Source organism: Rhizoctonia solani, chromosome 2 (genome assembly GCF_016906535.1).
Source record: "Rhizoctonia solani chromosome 2, complete sequence".
NCBI classification, from domain to species: Eukaryota; Fungi; Basidiomycota; class Agaricomycetes; order Cantharellales; family Ceratobasidiaceae; genus Rhizoctonia; species Rhizoctonia solani.
The window spans coordinates 210,965-230,880 of record NC_057371.1 but is presented as its reverse complement, the minus strand read 5'-3'; the positions used below and the strand labels follow the sequence as shown (position 1 = coordinate 230,880).

Genomic DNA, 19,916 nt, shown 5'->3' with positions numbered 1-19,916 from the left:
CATCAACCATAAAACCCGAACACCAAGCAGAGCTCGTTGCGTCATACCGAGATCGTCCTCACTTGGTCTCGCTTAACCCAACTCAAAGATTCAAGAGGCACGTATGGCGTCATGCACGTCCAGACATCAAGGCGAGGTCTCCCAACGTCTGGAACTTGGCTGAGGGGAGTTGCCTGTCAAATGAATTCATTTTTTCGCGGCTGCTGTTGGATATACATCCTCTAACCCTCTCCAACGATTGCAAATCCTGATTCTAGTGTCTCCAGCCGCTGCGTTTTCTGCGAGAAAGGTCATGAGGATGGTACAGTATGTATCCCGTTGCGAATGAAGATCTTGGATGATTTACAACCTGATCGGGCGCGAGGTTTCATTGTCTATCCCGAATAAACCTATTTTGCTTATTAAGTCACGTATATTACAAAAAGAAGCACAATCTTAATTGTAATTAAATACTGGCTCCCCGAAGTTAACCTTGCCCCTCCTCTCTTCCAAATTCCCATTTACGGTAACAATCCAACTGCCAAGGCCGACCAGATCGGACACACTGCTTGACAGTCGTCCCTCCCTCCTCTCTCCTAGTAACGTTTGATTCCCGTCCCAGGTCGGTTGGCTATATATTTGCACACGAATTGGGTCGTCCTGTCCGCACCGGCTAGCAAAATGTAGCACACAATGTGGTGTGAAGAATACAGCTTTCAGGGGTCAGGGTTTATTTCCAAGACATTACGGAAACCAAGATTCCTGTTGTATGAAGCACTTCACTTTGTCCCCGGCTGTAGTCGAGGGACGGCGACCTTGGCAAAACGACAAGAGATTCGTTTCAAGGGGGGAGGGGATTGACAGCCTCACCGTCCCAAGAATGTTCGTCACTCAATACAACCACACTCACCTCAGCCCCGCCTATTCTACTGCCAAGATCGCATAGCTGCCGTCCGATCAGCGGGCTCATGACCATCCACCAAGAACTCGAAGCACCCAAACAGACACACGCCAGGAGATCCGAAATTGCCCATACGTGCCTTTCATTCCCCCCCTATATGCCACCCTGCTTCTAACCGTGACGCAGAACACGAATCATAGAGTTTGGCAGACACGATAACGTAGCGACGATCAGGGTCTTCACACGGACTCTGCCGGTGATTCCCATCTGGGACGGCATCAACACACGATGAAGCCAGATATACTGCGTATCTTGACGGGGGGGGGGGGGACGGGGACGGGCAGCGGGGGCCATCGTTCGACAAGATGCCGACCGAGCTCGTGCAATGCCGTCATTGGCATGAACCTCAAACACGGATCAACGCTGAGCGTATACCCTGACCTCTTCTCTCCCTCTTGATCTCTCTCCGCGCTGTGATCTCACTTTGGATTCAAGTATATTTATCATCGTTGTGGTGGTGCTTTAAATATCTCACGGCTGTCTTGGGCATTATGTTTGGGCCGGCCCGGCGAGGATAGGTTGGTAAGGTTGCGGTGTGACTCGCTGGGGTTATGGTATAGTGCGGTATGAGTGGCGAGTACGGGGGATGGGGTGTATGCGTCGCGGCTTGGTCTCTCCCCGCGTTCAATGGCTCGGACATTATTTCTAACTTGAATCCGAGTCGCCAGATTTCTTCAAGGCATGGTGTTTGATCATGTCGGGTTCTGCATGGTAAGCACCAAATCGGGTGTAACCGACCCAGTACCTTTCGATCAAACGTCGAAACACTATTTAAACCTCAATCGTCGTCAGAGCAAAAGCTTGTCTTTTAATTTGCCTAATTCGAATTTTATAATAATTTGAGCTGAACTATCAGCATCTGCCTCTCGATCTTCTACCAGAAGCTCCATGTAACCGCCCTTCCTCGTTTCCTTGGAATTTTTAATGTGCAAGGCTGTGTCTACTGAGTCAGAGACTGTTGGATCTTCAGGGATGGTAACACACTCGTGTTATCCACGAGCGCCGACTTCTACGGTTGCATGCCCCGAATATGCCGGTAAGAGTGGTTCGTCGGAAGACGAATCAAGCGAAGTGAGCCTTCTTGCTAGGCGTTCGGGAAGCAACGCGCAAATGGAAATTCTCCATAAATCGGGAAAAATGAGGAATACCAAGTAGACTCCCCCTGTACCTGGGTAAGTGTATCATGAAATAGGATAGATCGAGACGGACTTGCCTGTGATACTGGATACAATTGACGCTGTGCGAATGTTGCGCCATTCGGAATGCAACATAATATAAGGGTGTTATCGTACGCAACATCCAGCCAAATGATCGCAGCTTTAATTCCGTTAGTATGAAGGATAGATGTAGCTTTTAAGACCAACCTGATTGAATGTTACACGCGAGCCCGATATAGAGCTGTTTTACGAGCAGTGGAATGTGCTTCTCGAATCGCCACTCCAGGAGTACTGTTGGAATAAAAAGCAGCAAAAATCCTGTAGATGAGAATGGTCATTCCCAATGGGATAGAGGCCGACGCTGCCAAGGTTCCGGAAGCGAACGAACTGACGATTGCCAGGCCTACAAGAACAGAGGTCAGCCGGGGTTGGATTCTGTAATATCGACTCGATGTAAATTACCCAATAGTATTAATTGACAACGAGCATAGTAGATACTAATGCGAGTATTGCCCAGCGCCATAATACCTTGCTTTCTGTTATAATTCAAAAATGTTGCTATGTGGTTGGTCGACAAGTCAATGCCCTACAAATGATTTCATGGCTATGTCTAGCTTTATATATCCTTTACGGTAGCTATGGGCACCCCCTCCCCCGCGTAGACGATCAAGGGACATCAAACTGGCATATCAGGAAACATTACAATATTCCAAGGGAGCAATAGCATATGATAATTAGTGACTGTGCATTATTCCCCATGAACTTGACTCATTATCCTTTCGGTGAGCCGAGTTGGGGTGATGTGAATGGATTGAGAATGGCTGCAGTTGGCCACCTCGACCTTGTTCCTTGGGCCAGTGCTAAATTCCATCCGTTCGCTGGTCATGACCGAATTTAGCAGCTCGGCGCGGACATCAAACTGGCATATCAGGAAACATTACAATATTCCAAGGGAGCAATAGCATATGATAATTAGTGACTGTGCATTATTCCCCATGAACTTGACTCATTATCCTTTCGGTGAGCCGAGTTGGGGTGATGTGAATGGATTGAGAATGGCTGCAGTTGGCCACCTCGACCTTGTTCCTTGGGCCAGTGCTAAATTCCATCCGTTCGCTGGTCATGACCGAATTTTAGCAGCTCGGCGCTTGTTTACTGGACACCTGTGGGTAAGCAATTCCCACATCCTTCCGGTCATTGTCTAAATTTGATAGTTGGATCTAGCAACGTATAAATGATGTGTTGGGATTTCTAAGAACTTGATCTGTGTGAGATATTTGGCCTTTTGTTTTGCTCATTTCGGATTCACAAGCCACACTCCCTCCCGTCACAACTTTCACAGATGATAATGATTCGTACATTTAGCCCGCAACTTGCTTTGTGAGTCCCATAATAGTCAATCTATGCGGAAGACGAATGTATTGGGCTAAGCGTTTCGTCCTCTTACAGCAATACTTTCATGCTAGTATTTGATAGTAGATTTTAACCTGCCGTCATGAATCAAGGGCGCAGCTAATGAAACTGAGTCCGATGAGTCGGCGTGTGGCAGAATCAGTCTACGTATAGATTCAACTCTTAGATGAGATAAGTACCCATGTCGTGATTACGGTTGGTCATCACAAGCACAGCTTGTGATTCGATTGCCAAGAGAACGTCGCCTCACGTGGGAATTAATGGTCAAAACTCTTTCACATAAAGCCGATTTCCACCTTTTTACAAGTTTCTAGAAGAAGCCCTGTCCCTAGTGTGAGCAAGAAGTCAGAGAGCATGTTGAGGCTGCCTTCTGCCTGTTCTACTTGTCTGGGACTGGATTGGTACCGCATATTCCCTACATCAACAGTGTTGCTTGTGCATATAAAACGCGCCTTGCTTCACGGCTGCCATAAGAATTTCCCTGGATAGACAGGCAGAACGTCAGATTATGCCATATATGAGCTTTCAATGGGATAACCGAACATGAACATAAATAGGATCAACTGGATGGCTGAGTGATAGGTGACGGATGTGGCATTACTTCGCAAGGAATATTAGCACCCCATCTATTTAGTTGGCATATGGCAGTGTGTACATACGATCTATGGGGGTTACACGATTGAGAGCTGGACTTTCTCAGGAGTAGGACAGGAGTTGTCCCTTGGGGAGTGTCAATTTATTACCTTCTTGACGTTTGTGTATGAAACACAGTAATCCGGGAGCCTATGATCTAAAGGAACAAAGCACACACTCATGTCTGATGTTTTGTGTGAGCCAGAATCTTGACTTTCAAATTTGCTTGTGTAAGTACATGCGCTCAAAAACTGCAGTCACACTGACATACGTTTGCCTTAATTCCCATACAAGGGGTAGTATTCAGAAATGGCAATATATTCATCCTACTTTAGCTCAGTTTTTACCCTTAGTCCACGGACGTGAGACCCCTTTGGATCTGGTGTACAAGAAAAATGGCGTATTGAATTATGTAACACCATATCGATTTGATTAAGATTCTCTTTCTGGAAAAACCCCTGCTAAGCAATAATGTGGTGATCTCTACTCATCTTGAGGAAAGGGCCCACGTCAAAAAGTGTCACGAAGGGGCACTTTACCATACAGCCCATGTATATAGTACATGCTCGCTGCCCTTCAAGGGTTTTCCACCCATTAGTTGATACAGCAGTTGATATTGACCCAGAGCGACCTCCTTTGTAGGCAAAGAAAAATGTCAAATGTCGACGTCTATGCTTGGCGTGTGCCATCACAATAACTATAACAAACCAAGTGCAATACTTGGCCTTGGGCTGGTGCCGCGAAGGAGGATACAAGTACATATGGTAAAAGATACGACCGGGACCAGTGGACGACAAGGGTGGGGGGCCGGAGAGGCGGTACGCCGAACCGGGGAGCCACCGGGGCCGCGCCACTGAGTGAGCTGGGTGGGCGGCCAAACCAGGTCGTATCCGAGTAGATGCGTGGGTGGGAGGGACTTACAGAAAAAACAGGACACGGGTAAGTAGTGCTGCGAGCAACAGCCAGTTCCCAGGACGTGGTATGGATGGAAAGAGACTGGAGGCGCAAGCGCCAAGCTATGGAATTACAAAAGGGACAAACAGGTACAATTTGCCATTTGCAGAGAATACATTAGCCATATTTCAGCTTTATTGGCCGGAAGCTGATATCGAAGAGGATACATGTTATATTAAATAGTAGCTTATTAATTTTACCATGGTCCATATCCGGAATGCCCGAGTGGCGTGGAAGGGTTGAACAACTTGTATACCCCATTACAGAACCCATCCTAATTATAAATCAGATATTCACAAGAGATCGAAAGGCATTCTCAAGAGGTTTATGCCTCTGATCAAAGCTCAAAGGTTGATACTGTGGTCGCACAAGTGATTTAGACTTGTGTGGCCATGCTTCTGGAGGTAAACTAACAGATAAGATAGCCCATGATACCCGCGACCTGAATCATCCATTAGTCACTAACTATTCCACGATTATCGCGACGGTCTGTATGCACAACAATTTTTTAAATTTATTTTTATTTATTTATTTTAAAAAGAATGTTACTACTGATCATAGTATCGTGATTATCGCCAATGACTACGGCTAAACTCCAATTACAAGGGACAAAGGCCAGCGTTTGTCGCCAGCTCAAATGACCCGTAACTCTACGGTACTAATGATTGTGACAGGTGATCTGCAACGCGCGGAGGATTGACATGAGATACTTGGCCCAGGCACGGAGGTTCGGTCAGGCGAGCCCTCCACATACGACTCCTTCTCACCACCTCAAGCAATCACCGAGCGCGAGGTACAATATGGATCAGACCTTTTGAGTTTTCTCCCACCCACCATCCTTCTCGTCAACACAAACCCGACACATACAGTTATCTGCCACCACAAGCCTTCGATCCGGACCGTCGTAGCCTTAGGTGGCACGGCCGACACCCCTAGGCTGCCAAAGGCGGGCCCGGGCTCCCTCACCGTTCTGCGTCGAGAACCGACTTTGTTCATGTACACATACACTTAGATAGTGATACATATATACACGCATATACTCATTCATCAGCATACACAAGGCCACACCGGAGCATAGGCTAAATCTCAACCGTGATCATATGCGCAGTAAGATTTACATGTAACACACGAATCGATATCAAATCTACTTATAATACTGAGTAGAAAAAACATGACATTGGTCTTTCATCATTCGGTCAAACTCGCAGCCGCAGTGGCACAAATGGAAATCATTCCATTTTGCCGAAGCGGAAATTTAACCTGGTACCTACCTTCTATAGCGTTTCAGTTATATTATTCTTAGAACATTTCGTATCTTTGCCTGCGGATTGACACAAATCTATTCAACCTAGAGACAAGTGGCCGCACGCATTTAGTGGCCTGGGTATAAAGCCGGGCACGAATGGACTCTCACCTCACAATTCTTGCGTCTTTACTTCTCACTGGGCCTCTAAGCCAACTAATCAAACTCCACTTTCCACTCTTTAATATCCACATATCCTTCGACCATGTTCGTGTTAAATCGCCTTGCCACTATCTTCTTCTTTGTCCTATCTATGACCTTCCTCGTCTCGGCACTCCCTACAGTTGTGGCAAACGCCAAAGATCTAACGGTTCGCAACGACGCCAGTGATCTGTCTACACTTGTAGTCGCCTTGCAAGCTGATGTCGATGTCTGCGTCAATACCATTGGTGAGGGCTTCTCCCATTTTTGGTCAAATCAAAACTAACACTAGTACAGCTGGATTGACTGCTTCTGCTGATATTTCTGCTCAGATCGAGATTCTTGTTGGCAAAATCAATACTTGCGCAGCCGCCATTCTCGCTCTTGGCACCAATATTAATGTCGATGCCTCAGCTCAAGCTGATATTGCTGTTAAAGTTGGCGCTATTATCACCGCTATTGTCCAACTGGGTTTAAGCCTTAGCGCCAAATTGGATATTCTGATCGTCCTTGGCCTTTTCGCCAAGGTCGATGTCTGTCTCCAACTTTTGCTCACGAACCTGGGTGTATGTGTCAGCGGAATTGTCACTCTTGTTGCGAAGGCGTAAGTGTTTTGGTAGCTCATCAGTGAAACCAGACGTTCTAAAACATCCTGTTGATAGTGTTGCCAACATTGGGGTTGGTGTCTTTGCCAACGTCCACCTTGGTCTCTGCGCCCAGGTTCTGGGACTGATTAGCCTCTGAGTGCTTTTCAGTAGGCTTTTTCAAATGATTTGGGATACATGTACATGTAATAGGAAATAGCTCCAAATACACTCCTTCACGACTCACAAATAGCCGAAAATGAAACGATTGTCAGCCGGATCGTCAAGCGCGCTGCAAGGTTAAGAATTATCCCGGAACCTAATCTATTACCCGGTGATATCATGTACATTTGGGTGTTCCAACAGGGATTCTCAACCCGGTATGTGCAAGGAGTATGAGACATTTGTACGTTAATACCAGATTATATGCGCTACCCGTCACGTGACAACATTAGCCTCTCTGGCTGGCTCGTCTGACTTCAACTTATTCATGTTCGACCTCCAACCATATACCCTCGTTTAATCCTCTTAAACATATACATGTGTCACCCTCGGTGACCTTATAAGGTCCTGGGAGGAACTTTCGACCCTCTCCCTCTTTACTTTAGCCACCTAAGTCGGTGTTGATTGGCGACTGCCACTCTCGCGGTGATACGGTCACCGACTACATTCGCATTTATACTCAACGACAAGTATTGAGCTTACAGTAGGAAGATTTTTTATGTGATTGATTAGCCTAGATGTATATCTATCAGGTACGGTGCCCCCTGGATCAAATTAACCAGATTTAATACACCGACAAAGCAAGAGTTATACCAGCGTTTCTCAACTTGATTCAAAGGACAGCCGATTAAAGGAATATAGGCCATAGAGAAAGATATAGATAGTGGGGGTAGCCTACATTGCCAGTACTCAAGTCGTCCGATTCACAAAATACCAGGCGATCCAATGGAGATACATACATGTAAAGGTGATAAATACATCCTATTAGATACAGCAAAAAAGCTTGGGTAATGCGACCAACACTGAGATGCACCCTGGATCATACCAAAGAGTTCAAAGTAAGGAAGGGCAAAGCTTGAAGTGATGCATAATGTTGGCGCTTATTCATGGAATACTGAATACGTATCATTCCTTTGATTATCACAAGGGAGTCAAATAGTCTGAGAACATTACCTGTACTAGTATATCGAGGATAAGTCCCACCTAAAATGGACCAGGCTGCCAATTAATAAGATCCGTGGTTGAAATGGCCTAGAATGAGGAAGTAATCTTCAAAAATGCTAGCAAAACTCATAATCGACGAACAAACTGTATGAGGTAGGTCAACCTCATTGTACAAAGTAGGCTTATCTAGAGATATCAAAACTCATGTTCCATCTACGTCACCGCTTAATAAAACGCCATTGTAAGGTCGTTGTGGGAGTAAGAACACAGTGTAGGCCCCCAAAGTTACCAGTGAAAAGACTCAGTGAGTTATGATACTGAAATAACACACCACATATATACGGTCACAAATATTGAACCCGCTACCAAGGCTTGGACAGAAGCCTTAAATCTGCCTCTCAAGTTACTGAAGTAAGTTTGTCGAGAACATGCAGAAAATGTTGCGGGAGATTACTGACATCCTGTACAGACTGCTTAATACGTTTTTCGGAAATTTGAAGCCTTCAGCTTGGCCAATCAATTGCTTAAATTCGAGAAGATCGAACCCTATAAAAGGACCGAGCACTAAAAATACTCATATTCTGACTTTCTGCTCGTACTTGCCACAAGTAACAGGATCGACGTGATTCGGTAAGATTGGGGTCCCCAAGTGTGAAGCGATATGAGTGATTCTTCACTTTACGTGATTACATCTCGCGTGCCAGTGGATGCCTTGCGCACAGCCACCGGATTTCGGAACCGCAAGGGACATCGATATGTTTGCAAGGATGGGAACGAGCGCATGGGTCCAGTAGCAACTTGCGTCCTTCCCAATAAATGTACATCCAGAGCGCGCTGGTGAGTTCACCGAAATAAGACTTATCTATAGCTCAACTCTCAAACCTGCATCGACAACGATGGGAGAGGCATGAGACAAGACATCGATCTATATCCACGTATGCCCGTGCGTGCCCTTTTCAGCGTAGATTGTAAGGAGGAAATTTGCCCACGCCTCTGTGTTCATTAGCCATAATTATATCACTGGAGCGGGGGATTTATATCGTTTGAGGTATTGACCCATGTATATCAATTGATGCATGGCTATACGTATACGCTCCGCTGTGAAGTACAAGCGCGCCGAGGAAAACATTCGAGCTATACTCGTGGACGAACAGAACATGAACGAAAAGGTACTTCAAAGTACCCAGGCTCATACACATCAAGTCACTCGGCGATGTTGCTAGGGCATATATAATGTTCAATATAATACATATGATGCCTTTGTTACCAGGTCGCAGGCACACAATCGCGTGCCTTGAAATCACTAAAGACCAATCACCGATACAGTTAAGCTTGGACGTGTGATTTGAGTGAAAGGCCCGTAACTTTCTAAAAAGAAATTGTCATAGTCAAATTTTAGATAATCGAGTATTCAATACTGGTTACTTCCAAGGGCGGAGGATAAAGCTAGACTGGTGCACGCACAAGTTTCACGAGCTACATTGTACCTGCGTTGGGCAGATATAACTCAATAATTTATTGGTCTGCCACGGGATTGCGGGGAGCGGGGAGTCCCCGAGATAGAACACCCCGAAGACATAAGGTGGGTACTATGGTACCTGTTCGCAAATTATCAGAGTGTCCTTATCATAGGGCACACGGCCATTGGGGTTTACGGCAGTTAATATCGGTATCCTCATTCTGATCTCGCTCATCTTTGACGCTTGTAAGGCATGTCCATTCGCATGGTATCCTCATGGTGCGGAGGATCTATAACCAGTCAGAAACGTGCCTTGTCCTCGAATTCGTAGCGAGATCCCCCGATGATTACGAGCGCTCGTGAACCCTGCCCAGCTCAAATAGTTAACTTCACGAGAGGATTCGCGTTATGAAAAAGGCAAGAGTTGCCAGTTTGGGGATCAATCTTTATGTAACACGACTCATCACCCCTGGCTTAACCACCCCCCCCTCAACGAACGTTCCGCCAAGAGCGAACAGAAGACACGCCTCTCGCTGCATTTAATCTCTTGAGACAACTGCCTATCCATCTCGGTGGTTTGACGTATCTATCGCGAAAGGAGCAATACAACAGCCTAGGATTCCTGGCTGAGACTCGTAGCCTCTTGTTCACTCTTTTTGACATGCTACCCTGCGCGCTTTAATACCTGTCCAGTCCGTCAGATTTGACAGCGACCCTTCAACAATGGTGCGGCACCGGACAGGTATTGGACTTTTGAAAACCCTGCATATGGACGCTTTAGGAAGGTCGAAGCACAGCCAATGTCGATATTATGTTGAGTCCCTTGTGGCTGGATGTTCTGGGCAAATACAGGCTGATCCACGATCAACGTGCCTAGCCTTTGTCGGACATTCTCTATACCCCGATTGGTGGATTAAATGGGTCTATCTAGATTAGCGCCCGAAGTTGAATGGCGGAGTCTTTTCCTTTCCGCTGGTCTTATCACTGCCTTGTCCCTTGGGTCCTGTTTACCGTAGATGTATGCGTACTACAGTGAGATTCGAGCAGGAGTAGTATTTGTACTGGGGCATTTGCCTGCAACTGCCAATTTTTGCTGGAGTGGTGGGACGATCTGGGCGGCTCGGGAAAGCCAGACACGGTCACGTGGCTCATTTCAGCGCGCTCAAATGAGCGACGATCAGGGACCCGATCAAGGTACCCGACTCGGGTATAGCTGTGCTTGTCCTTGGCGAAAGGGATGGATTAAAACGAGCCCGAACAGATTGTGGTCTTCATCTCCTCCTTCCTCCTCTTTTCCTTTGCTTGGGAGATGGCTGATACCCTTGTGCCGCCAAAGCCCTTGGGGCAGGATAACAACCGCGACTCGATTGCGACGAGTGCTGCGAGTTCGTACAAGGCACCTATCTCTGGGTCCCCTTCGCACACCTCGCTGCCTGTGCTGCCCTCGGCGGAAGGCCGACCGCGCAAGAAGCGAAAAGCCGTATGGGCGGCAGTTGCGCTCGCTGCTCTTGCAGTCATTGTTGTTGCTGTTGTCGTCCCAGTCTACTTCAAGGTTGTCAAGAAAGATAGCTCAACTGCTTCGAGTGCTAGCAGCAGCGGCTCTTCAACTACCAGCGCTGCATCACCCGAACCAACTAGCGGCAACCCTACGAACAACGTGATCACTACCGGTAGGCTCAGAGCTATTGATATCCCATCGCACCCAACTGATACCGATGTTATTTCAGGCGATGGCTCTACTGTTACCAAAGACGACGGAACTACCTTCACTTACACGAACAAGTTCGGAGGCTATTGGGTCTTCGATCCTGCCAACCCCTTCAATAACTCGGCCCGTGCTCAGAGCTGGTCCCCTCCGCTTAATGAGCCTTGGAGGTACGGTGTTGATCAGATCCGTGGGTATGTAGTTTTCTATCTGCCATTTCTGTTTTCAATTTCTCAGAGGTCTTTAGAGTTAACTTGGGTGGATGGCTTGTTCTTGAACCGTTCATTGCTCCTGCATTGTACGAGCCTTACCAGCCCCAGGCTGTTGACGAATGGACCCTCTCCGAGGCTATCGCCGCCAACGCCTCGTCCGGACTGCAGAAGGTTTTAGAAGAACATTATGCGACCTTCATTACCGAGGAAGACTTTGCACAAATCGCCGCTGCGGGCCTAAACTGGGTTCGTGTCCCTCTTCCGTTCTGGGCCGTTTCGAAGCTTCCAGAAGAGCCGTTCCTTGAACGTGTATCCTGGAAGTACTTCTTGAAGGCTATCGAATGGTGCCGCAAGTATGGTCTCCGCATGCAACTCGATCTCCATGCGATCCCCGGTTCTCAGAATGCTTTCGATCACTCTGGCAAGCGAGGCAACATCAACTTCTTGCGAGGCAACATGGGTTTGGCAAATGCTCAACGTGCTCTCAATGTCATTCGCTCAATTACCGAATTCATTTCTCGTGACGAGTACAAGGATATCGTACAGATGTTCGGTGTTATGAACGAGCCTGCGAGCCAAGCGATTGGCATGGATTCTCTTACTAGCTTGTAAGTCGTTTTTTCTTGTATTCTCGCTTGATACGTGTTTATGATTGGTGTTAGCTACGTGGAGATGCACGACATGATGCGTACTCTTACTGGTGCTGGAAAGGGTCCTTGGATTTCTCTCCACGATGGATTCGACTTCGCCGCTCATACCGCCGCTGGCTTCATGCCGGTGCCGATCGCCTTGCTATCTGTAAGTGGTATTCCTTGGCCACATTCGTTCATGCACCAACCTCAGCTCTAGCTGCCCATTTGTACTTCTCGTTCGCAACCCCATTGAACCCTGCTCCGCTTGAACGTCAGACCCGGCTCCCGTCACCCAATGGTCCAACCGTTTCAACTCTTCTCTGGACAGGGGTATTTTCGTATCTGCCGGAGAATTTCTCTTGGATTCAATGATTGCGCGTACGTTTGTATCGCTTAGCCGTATTTTGACATAACTAATTATTTATGGGCATTCTAGTTACTTCCTGAACGGAGCTAGCTCTGGATATCGTTACGACGGTACTCTTCCTACCTACAATGGCCCCCGCATCGGATCATGTGCACCCTGGTTGGACTCCAGCGAGTGGACCGACGAGACCAAGGAACTTGAAGCAGCTTGCTCTTTCGAGTATGGACTCCATGCAGAATTGGTTCTTCTGGACTTGGAGAATCGGTGCCTCTCTCCGCACCGGTCAAGTTAATTCTCCCCTCTGGTCGTATAAGCTCGGCCTTGAACGTGGGTACATGCCCACCGATCCGCGCACCGCTGCTGGATCCTGCGGAAACTCCGACCCTCGCACTACGACCACTTTTACTCCTCATACTCAAAACAGTATCACCCGCTGCTTACCGCGCCGCTCACCCCTTCCCTCCCACGAACATCGTCGACTCCACTAACCTCGCTGTTTATCCCGAGACTGGTACCCCAGTCATTCTGCCCGGGCCCGAGTTCAAGGGGTTCAATGTCCCGACCACTCAGAGTGGGACATGGGAGCACGATTATCAGCCAGTTGCTGGGTGTACGTACCCTGACCCTTGGAACTCCGTGGGAGCAGCTGTGCCAGCGTGCGCGGCGGCGGGTGGAAGGAAGCGCTTCGTCAAGGAGCCCAGGCACTAGTTTTTTCCCATTTAGGTTCAGAACTTTCTGATTGACATTTTTTTTTCTGATGTGAACTTTTTGGGTGTCTTGTTTTTGTCGGGTTTATTGTACCACGTTCTTTGTACATGGACCTTGTGCTGTGATGTGTCGATGAAATTATCTAATAACGCTTACACTTGCAATGTGATGTGTTAGTATAACAGGTTAACGTTGTAACTCGGTTTGTCTCAGCTTGGTGGAACGCATACAGTACGCGTTTTGGGCGTGCTGATTGATATAGTTCAAATAACTTGAACTTATCGAAGGAAAAAGGGAATGAATGCCGGCTGACACGGTTTGATATTAGCTGCCACTTGTCCTAATCAACTATGGCCTCACTTCTTTTAGTTGTATAGTACGACGTATGTGTGTTCCTACAATAGATTAGTCATCGGCTCTCCCGTTTTCTCTGATGTTGTGGTAAATCATGTTACTTAACCTATGTCGGTCGCTGTGGGCGATGTGTGGGTTCTGTACGCGGTACAAGAGGGGAAGCCCGTGGCCGCCGGCAGGCGGCCTAGGGGCGTTGGCCGGGCCACCCAAGACTGCGACCGTCCGGATCGAAAGGCTTGGGGTGGCAGAGAACCGCACATGGACGAGTATGTTATGAATAGATGTGTGATAATATGAGTAGTAAACAAACAAATAAAGACGTGAAGAAAAAAATCGTGAAACATGCGGCAGAATATAAAGGGATGGTGGCGGGTGCTGAAAAACGCGAGTACAGTCCGAGTCCTCGCGCTTGGTATACCATTCCAAGATCCCAGTGTCGAATGGTGCCGGCCGACTCACGTGAGTGCGGTTTGCCTTGTTCGCATGTAGCTCCTTAAATATGGATCCAAAAAAAAAAAAAGCCGACTCATGTGATCGCGACCTCCGCCCTTGGTCAAGTATCGCATGTGATGCCTCTGTGCGCTGCGGCTCACGTGTCCACACTTAAATTAAAGATACTGATATCATGAAGGGTACCATGGGTACGGTGTCTGATAAGCTAGCAGGGGGACAGGTATGTACCAGAGTGCACCAACTATGCCAGGTGCCGCATGATGGTGATATTTTCTTAGATTGATAACTGATTTTTCGTAACTAATTATCACATTCTCGCTCATGATTCACGCTCATCTATACCAAGCTTTCAGCCTGTGTTACTCCTACATCCTCACTTGGGAGCATCACGTATCCTTTCGAATCCGCTTTGAGCTACCTTGATGTTCATAAACTGTTAAAAACGCTAAAGTTTGAACAAAGGAATCAAACTCACTTGCATTCTCAGGGTCACTTGTGACATCTAGTACCCCATCTTCAAAGCTCTCAGCTGGATGCGGGGATTAGGCTGGTAAGAGGACTCTTCAGAAAGGGCGTCGGCGTTAGGACGCTTCCTCAGACGCTCCGGTAGTAGCATCCATTTAATTGTATCCCGCGCATATGGAAAAGCAGGTATTGTCAAGTAAATAGCCACTGAAATTTATATCATTAATTAGTAACTGCAGGGATAGATAATAAAAAAGTACAGTGTCTTACTCCCAACAAGTGAGATGACTGATGTTGAAAAAGCAACCTCCCAGCTCGAACATAAAAGTCGCCCGATATGGACGTACTGAGTATGGAGTTCGGACTTGTTCCATGGATCTTCTTTCATAGAACAAATCTCGCGATTAGGAGAAACAAGACTCTCTAAGATGGTGGCTGCTGAAGGTTTGTCAGTATGAGCGTCCGAATGGATGGCTTCCCGTAAGAGCTGGAGCCAGGCTAAGCTACCCTATCCTTTCCTAAAATGTGGATGTCGTTTTTGTTTACCTATAAAAATTGTTTCCTTGTTGTAACCCGTTTCACCTTATGGATAAGGAATGCTTAGAATAACCTGTACGCTTACGGGAAACCATCCGATAGGGAGCTACAGGCAATACCTACTCAGTTGAGCACAGAAGGCTATCCCGATGAGAATGTACTTGGTACGGAGTGAAACTCGAAGGTCAAGCCGCCACTCTAGCACGCCAATCAGAATGAAGATCACCAGAAATGATCCATAATTGAGAATGACGATAGGGAGGGCATAGCGGTTCAATTCTGCAGAGTAAATACGGGGTCTCAGATGGCAAACTTCTTTGAATAAGAATTTTGTGAATTCACCTATGTATGTCCATTGCAAAATCCAAAATTTATTTTTGATAAGATAATCTGCGTATTTATGTGATGACGGTGGGGACAGAAAATTCACTGCTGTCCCAGTTGCCGAAATGAATGAGCTAAGGGAAGACAAGCCTGGGAAAGCCGATTAGAGTCAGTTTCTTACAAGATAGTCCCCTCGATTAAGTGAACGTACCCAGTAGTACGGCCCGACAATAAGGATAGCTAGTATGGTCCAGCATCAAGCGAAGGGATATAGCAAAGTGGCCAGATAGATGAATCCGAGAGTTAGAAGATATTTCGACACTATTCACCGCGAGATTGGAGTATCTATATCGTCGGACGGCCGTGGCAACTCCAGGTTGTATGCAGTGGGCCTTGCCAGGTGCACAGCCGCACTTGCCTAGCCTAGGCGAACTCGGGTATCTAGTGGCAGCGCAACGGTCTACAGAAGGCAGGGCTTCGTATAATTGCATTGAATATCTGTGATATTGGCGAACGTATGTTGAAATAAACGCTATATCTCTCATCCGTTAGCCCGTTTACGCTGTGAGACGGTATATTTAGTGCCAATTCATCCACAATACGTGAGATGTCTTGCCGATTGATTGACAAAGTAAGCAAGCTGCATAAATCTAGTAAGTGCTGGTGAGACTTCCAGTTTAACGTATTTCACGGCTGGTCGTTCCCATGCACGAGTATGGTGGAACATGTGGAGCCCATACATGCAAGGAGGTAGGCAATCACATTGCCATTCGGAAGTATCAATCTAATCAATATTGTTGCGCATATTATCGTATACATATAGCCAATTGACACAGGGAGCGAGTGATCCTGAGATGTGTAATTTTAATTGATAACGATATATAGCGAATTCTGCTGCCCAGTAATAATCAACTAATGCATACCACGCGTATGGATGTATGCATCAGAATATTTCCAGAAGGTCTTAGCCATATTTTTCGCTATCGTTTGCACTTTCGTGACCACTCGTTCGCTGGTTGGCGCAAGCACTACTGGAGAGTGATGGGTCGATTTTTAAATATTAATGAGCGGTGACTGTCCTCACCTTCATGAATGTGTAAGTCCGTTTACTCAGCTGGGCTTGGTTGTGATCTTCCTGGAGTTCCGACCAATGGCGAGATAACCATACCTGTTGTGTGTACGAATGCCATTGCGGTGGGTCGATGATGTAATACGATCCACCTCAATTACAACCTATGGCCATCGGAAATTACGATCCTGACCTCGCCATGACTCAACGTACTTAGAGCTTTCACCACAACTTCATCCTTTTTTCGAACATAGCGAAATAAATGAGAATCACGATCCCTACGGTACCTGAGGCACTGCTTTCTCGAAAGGGCACTTCAATCGATGTTTCGCAGGCTTCGGAGAGGGTAGCGAATTTTTTCAGCGGAGGAAACGCGCTGGTTATCACTGGTGCAGGAGTGAGCGTGGAATCGGGGATTAGGGTGAGCTAGGCTATTCTCAGATTACCATCGTATTTCATTGCCTTATGAAGGCATATCGAGGGACCACAGGGAGATATATGAATCCAAATTACAAGTCCGTGCATTACAAACGCCTTGGATGACATGATTTACTAATGAAATCAAGCAGACCAATTCTTGTGAGCCCCATGATACGGTTAGGGACACCAAATAACCGGACCAGTACCATGAACTCGTTGATCCTACCCCGAGAGGTCACAGTTTCAGGCAAGTACACCCCCAATACGGCTTCACGTTATTTAACCTATAGAACTAGACAAAGATACTGGTCTCGATCCTATCTCGGCTATCCCCCCGTTCGTGATGCACAGCCGAACCCAACCCACTTCGCACTGGCCGCTCTACAGTGGTCCGGATTCGTTCCAAGGTTAATCACCCAAAACGTTGACGGCCTCCATCAGAAGGCTGTACCCAACGAAGCACCGTTGAATGGTCCAGGACACATCCTCGAGCTTCATGGCACGTTGCATGTAGGATAACTTCATACTTCCCTCATAGGCGCAATTATCTAATTCAAATACACCAGATGGTCCACTGTAGGAAAAACCATACGGTCAATCGCGAAGAATTTCAGGACCAACTATCTAGATTAAATCCAGCCTGGAAAGATTTTGTAGACGAGATGACACGTACCGGTATCCAGCCTAGAACAAACCCAGACGGTGACGTAAGTTTATCGGTCATTTACCGGGTGGTATCTTATATAAGATCTCGTTCTGTAGGTTGATATCCGTGGTGTCGACTTTAGCAACTTTGTCCTGCCAGTTTGTAAAGCATGTCTAGCGGAAGGAATCCGTGACGATGCAGTGGGTATCATGCTCATCTCTAATAATTTCCACCTGGATTTAATCGGGATGAGTTAATTCTGGGTACTGATCAAGCCAGTTTGTGTAGATGAAGCCAGCCGTGATCTTTTTTGGAGAATCGATCCCTCAGCAGGTGAAACAAAGATCGTGCGTGCGAGCCTCTCCACACATGCGGTGAAAAATCAAAGTCCGATTAATTTTGCCACTAACCACAGATTTTCCGATGTCGAAGCGAGTGACAGGGTCTTGTTCATCGGGACTACATTGGCAACGTATTCTGCATTTCGGTAAGTTCGTGATTCTCTTACTTAAATCCATATTAGGTGAAGACCTACTCGTTATGCCGATGTGTGGTCCCAGGTTACTCAAACATGCCATCGAACTGAATAAACCAACCATGTTACTCAACTTGGGACCAACTCGTGCTCATGGTGTGCCGGAAGTAGATATCGTTGAGGCTGCAAGTAGCGATGTGCTTCGCGCTGCAACTCGGACATTGGCAAAAGAGTATGTGGCTGATAGTTTGAGACTTATCTTGTGCTGACGACAATCAAACATTGTTTGTATTCTATTTACGGAAATAATTTATAGCCTAAAGGGGGAAGCAGGGCGGGTGGTTAACAGGTTGTTGGAAAGTGGTGTGGTGACACCACCGCCAGACGACATGGAGGACAGAGCGCCTCGCGCAGCGGGATAGAGAACCGGGTCAAATATTGTGTTATTGTTATTTCGGCCCATAAAGGCCAGATTTTTGGACCACTGGGATAATGTGACAAGTGCACAGGCCTAGCGCCTCTATGCACGTGAAATGCCTCATTTGTTGACTTTGAGGCGCACATATGTTAACACTCCTATAGCTGTTTTGCCCCCTTTCTTTCAGGCACACTCTGACCTGAAAATTGGGTCCGAGCGTCCCAAGCAGCCTTCCAGCGTGTATATTCGTTCTCTTTGCCCCCGTCGCTCCAAATAAGCCAACCGTCCCGAATCCGAGCCCATTGAGAGATCGGAGAATCGAGGATAGCCGAACGCAGTTTTCCAACTGGGCTATTCGGGGAACGTGCCGGCCAGAACTCGGTCACAAGGTAGTGGCTCATGCCTACGCATGCTCCGACAATGGAGCCCCAAATGATCTGAGGAGGCGTGTGATATGTAAGATGGTACCTAGAGGCAGGATTAGCTCTAGTGGCGCGGCGATCTCCAGACATGGTGAAGGAGCATATGGCCGTATTATGACCATAGGACAGCAGTTCGGATAGGAGTAACGTTGTTTTCCTAATAGAGCGTATCTGGTGGGCATACCTTGAATAACACACCACACCCGCCCAGGCTAACAAGCCAAAACAATATTACACGATGAACAATTTGGGCCCACGGAGGATGATTTGGAAATCGGTGACGTGTGATGAAATGGGTAACCAGAAAAGCACTAAAATACCCCATATATTGAGAGTGCGATGAGGGGAAACCATATCCATCACCGTGGCTCGCTAAGCATACCAATTTGGAGTGGCAAGATGGATTAAATTCAGAGGAAGGTTCTGAGTCGCTGATGGGAATAATAATATATAAGACTGACTTTCTGGTCGTTCCTCTCTAAAGATCTGCTTCAGGACCCAGTTAAAGCCTTCATTAGCAAGTTGGCCGGCCCACATATTGATAATTAACAATTCCCTCGTGTACACTGATAGAGAAGCATAGCAGCCTAGTCATTGTGTATTTGACCGAGATAGAAATGCCAGTCAGAGCTGTGGGCTACTCGGTTGCCTGAGACCCACCATTAACAAGACAGGGCTTAGTGTAATGAGAGCAAGGGCCAGAGATACATGTGAACCCGAGTCATCTGCGTACGAGGTGTTTCAGATGGGTCAGAACTCCGAAAAACGTCAGGAAAAATGAAGTTGCGGGCGTCGTACAAACAACATGAGTCACCGAGAGTGAGGATAGTGGTACCGAGCTCATCTCCAGTATAGTATACCCACAGCCAAGAAGGTCGGTGCACAGTTGGCGCGAGTCAAAACCTGGTCGGCGTGCGAATCAAGACGGCAGGGAAGGCTGTGCCACATGCACCGGATC

The 19,916-nt window shown here is 47.1% G+C and overlaps 5 protein-coding genes across 5 annotated transcripts; 4 read left to right on the top strand and 1 right to left on the bottom strand.

Moving 5' to 3' along the window:
- Positions 1-6,605: 6,605 nt before the first annotated feature.
- RhiXN_04683 (uncharacterized protein) lies at positions 6,606-7,285 on the top strand (the record flags this gene model as incomplete). The annotated part of the gene is made up of 3 exons (XM_043324500.1): positions 6,606-6,789; positions 6,839-7,145; positions 7,204-7,285. The coding sequence occupies 3 exons, from the start codon at positions 6,606-6,608 to the stop codon at positions 7,283-7,285; spliced, it is 573 nt and encodes a 190-aa protein (XP_043176919.1).
- A 3,775-nt stretch (positions 7,286-11,060) lies between these two features.
- RhiXN_04682 (Cellulase (glycosyl hydrolase family 5 protein)) lies at positions 11,061-13,375 on the top strand (the record flags this gene model as incomplete). The annotated part of the gene is made up of 8 exons (XM_043324499.1): positions 11,061-11,421; positions 11,479-11,650; positions 11,704-12,276; positions 12,331-12,466; positions 12,518-12,527; positions 12,577-12,682; positions 12,737-12,931; positions 12,982-13,375. The coding sequence occupies 8 exons, from the start codon at positions 11,061-11,063 to the stop codon at positions 13,373-13,375; spliced, it is 1,947 nt and encodes a 648-aa protein (XP_043176918.1).
- Positions 13,376-16,839: 3,464 nt separating this feature from the next.
- On the top strand, positions 16,840-17,900 carry RhiXN_04681 (NAD-dependent histone deacetylase SIR2; the record flags this gene model as incomplete). Its single annotated transcript, XM_043324498.1, has 5 exons — positions 16,840-16,998; positions 17,049-17,092; positions 17,147-17,507; positions 17,564-17,704; positions 17,760-17,900. The coding sequence occupies 5 exons, from the start codon at positions 16,840-16,842 to the stop codon at positions 17,898-17,900; spliced, it is 846 nt and encodes a 281-aa protein (XP_043176917.1).
- Positions 17,901-18,066: 166 nt separating this feature from the next.
- On the top strand, positions 18,067-18,540 carry RhiXN_04680 (NAD-dependent histone deacetylase SIR2; the record flags this gene model as incomplete). Its single annotated transcript, XM_043324497.1, has 3 exons — positions 18,067-18,130; positions 18,167-18,350; positions 18,435-18,540. 3 exons carry the CDS (start codon positions 18,067-18,069, stop codon positions 18,538-18,540), a joined length of 354 nt encoding a protein of 117 aa, XP_043176916.1.
- Positions 18,541-18,694: 154 nt separating this feature from the next.
- RhiXN_04679 (PAP2 domain protein) lies at positions 18,695-19,048 on the bottom strand (the record flags this gene model as incomplete). The annotated part of the gene is made up of 1 exon (XM_043324496.1): positions 18,695-19,048. One exon carries the CDS (start codon positions 19,046-19,048, stop codon positions 18,695-18,697), a length of 354 nt encoding a protein of 117 aa, XP_043176915.1.
- Positions 19,049-19,916: the final 868 nt, after the last annotated feature.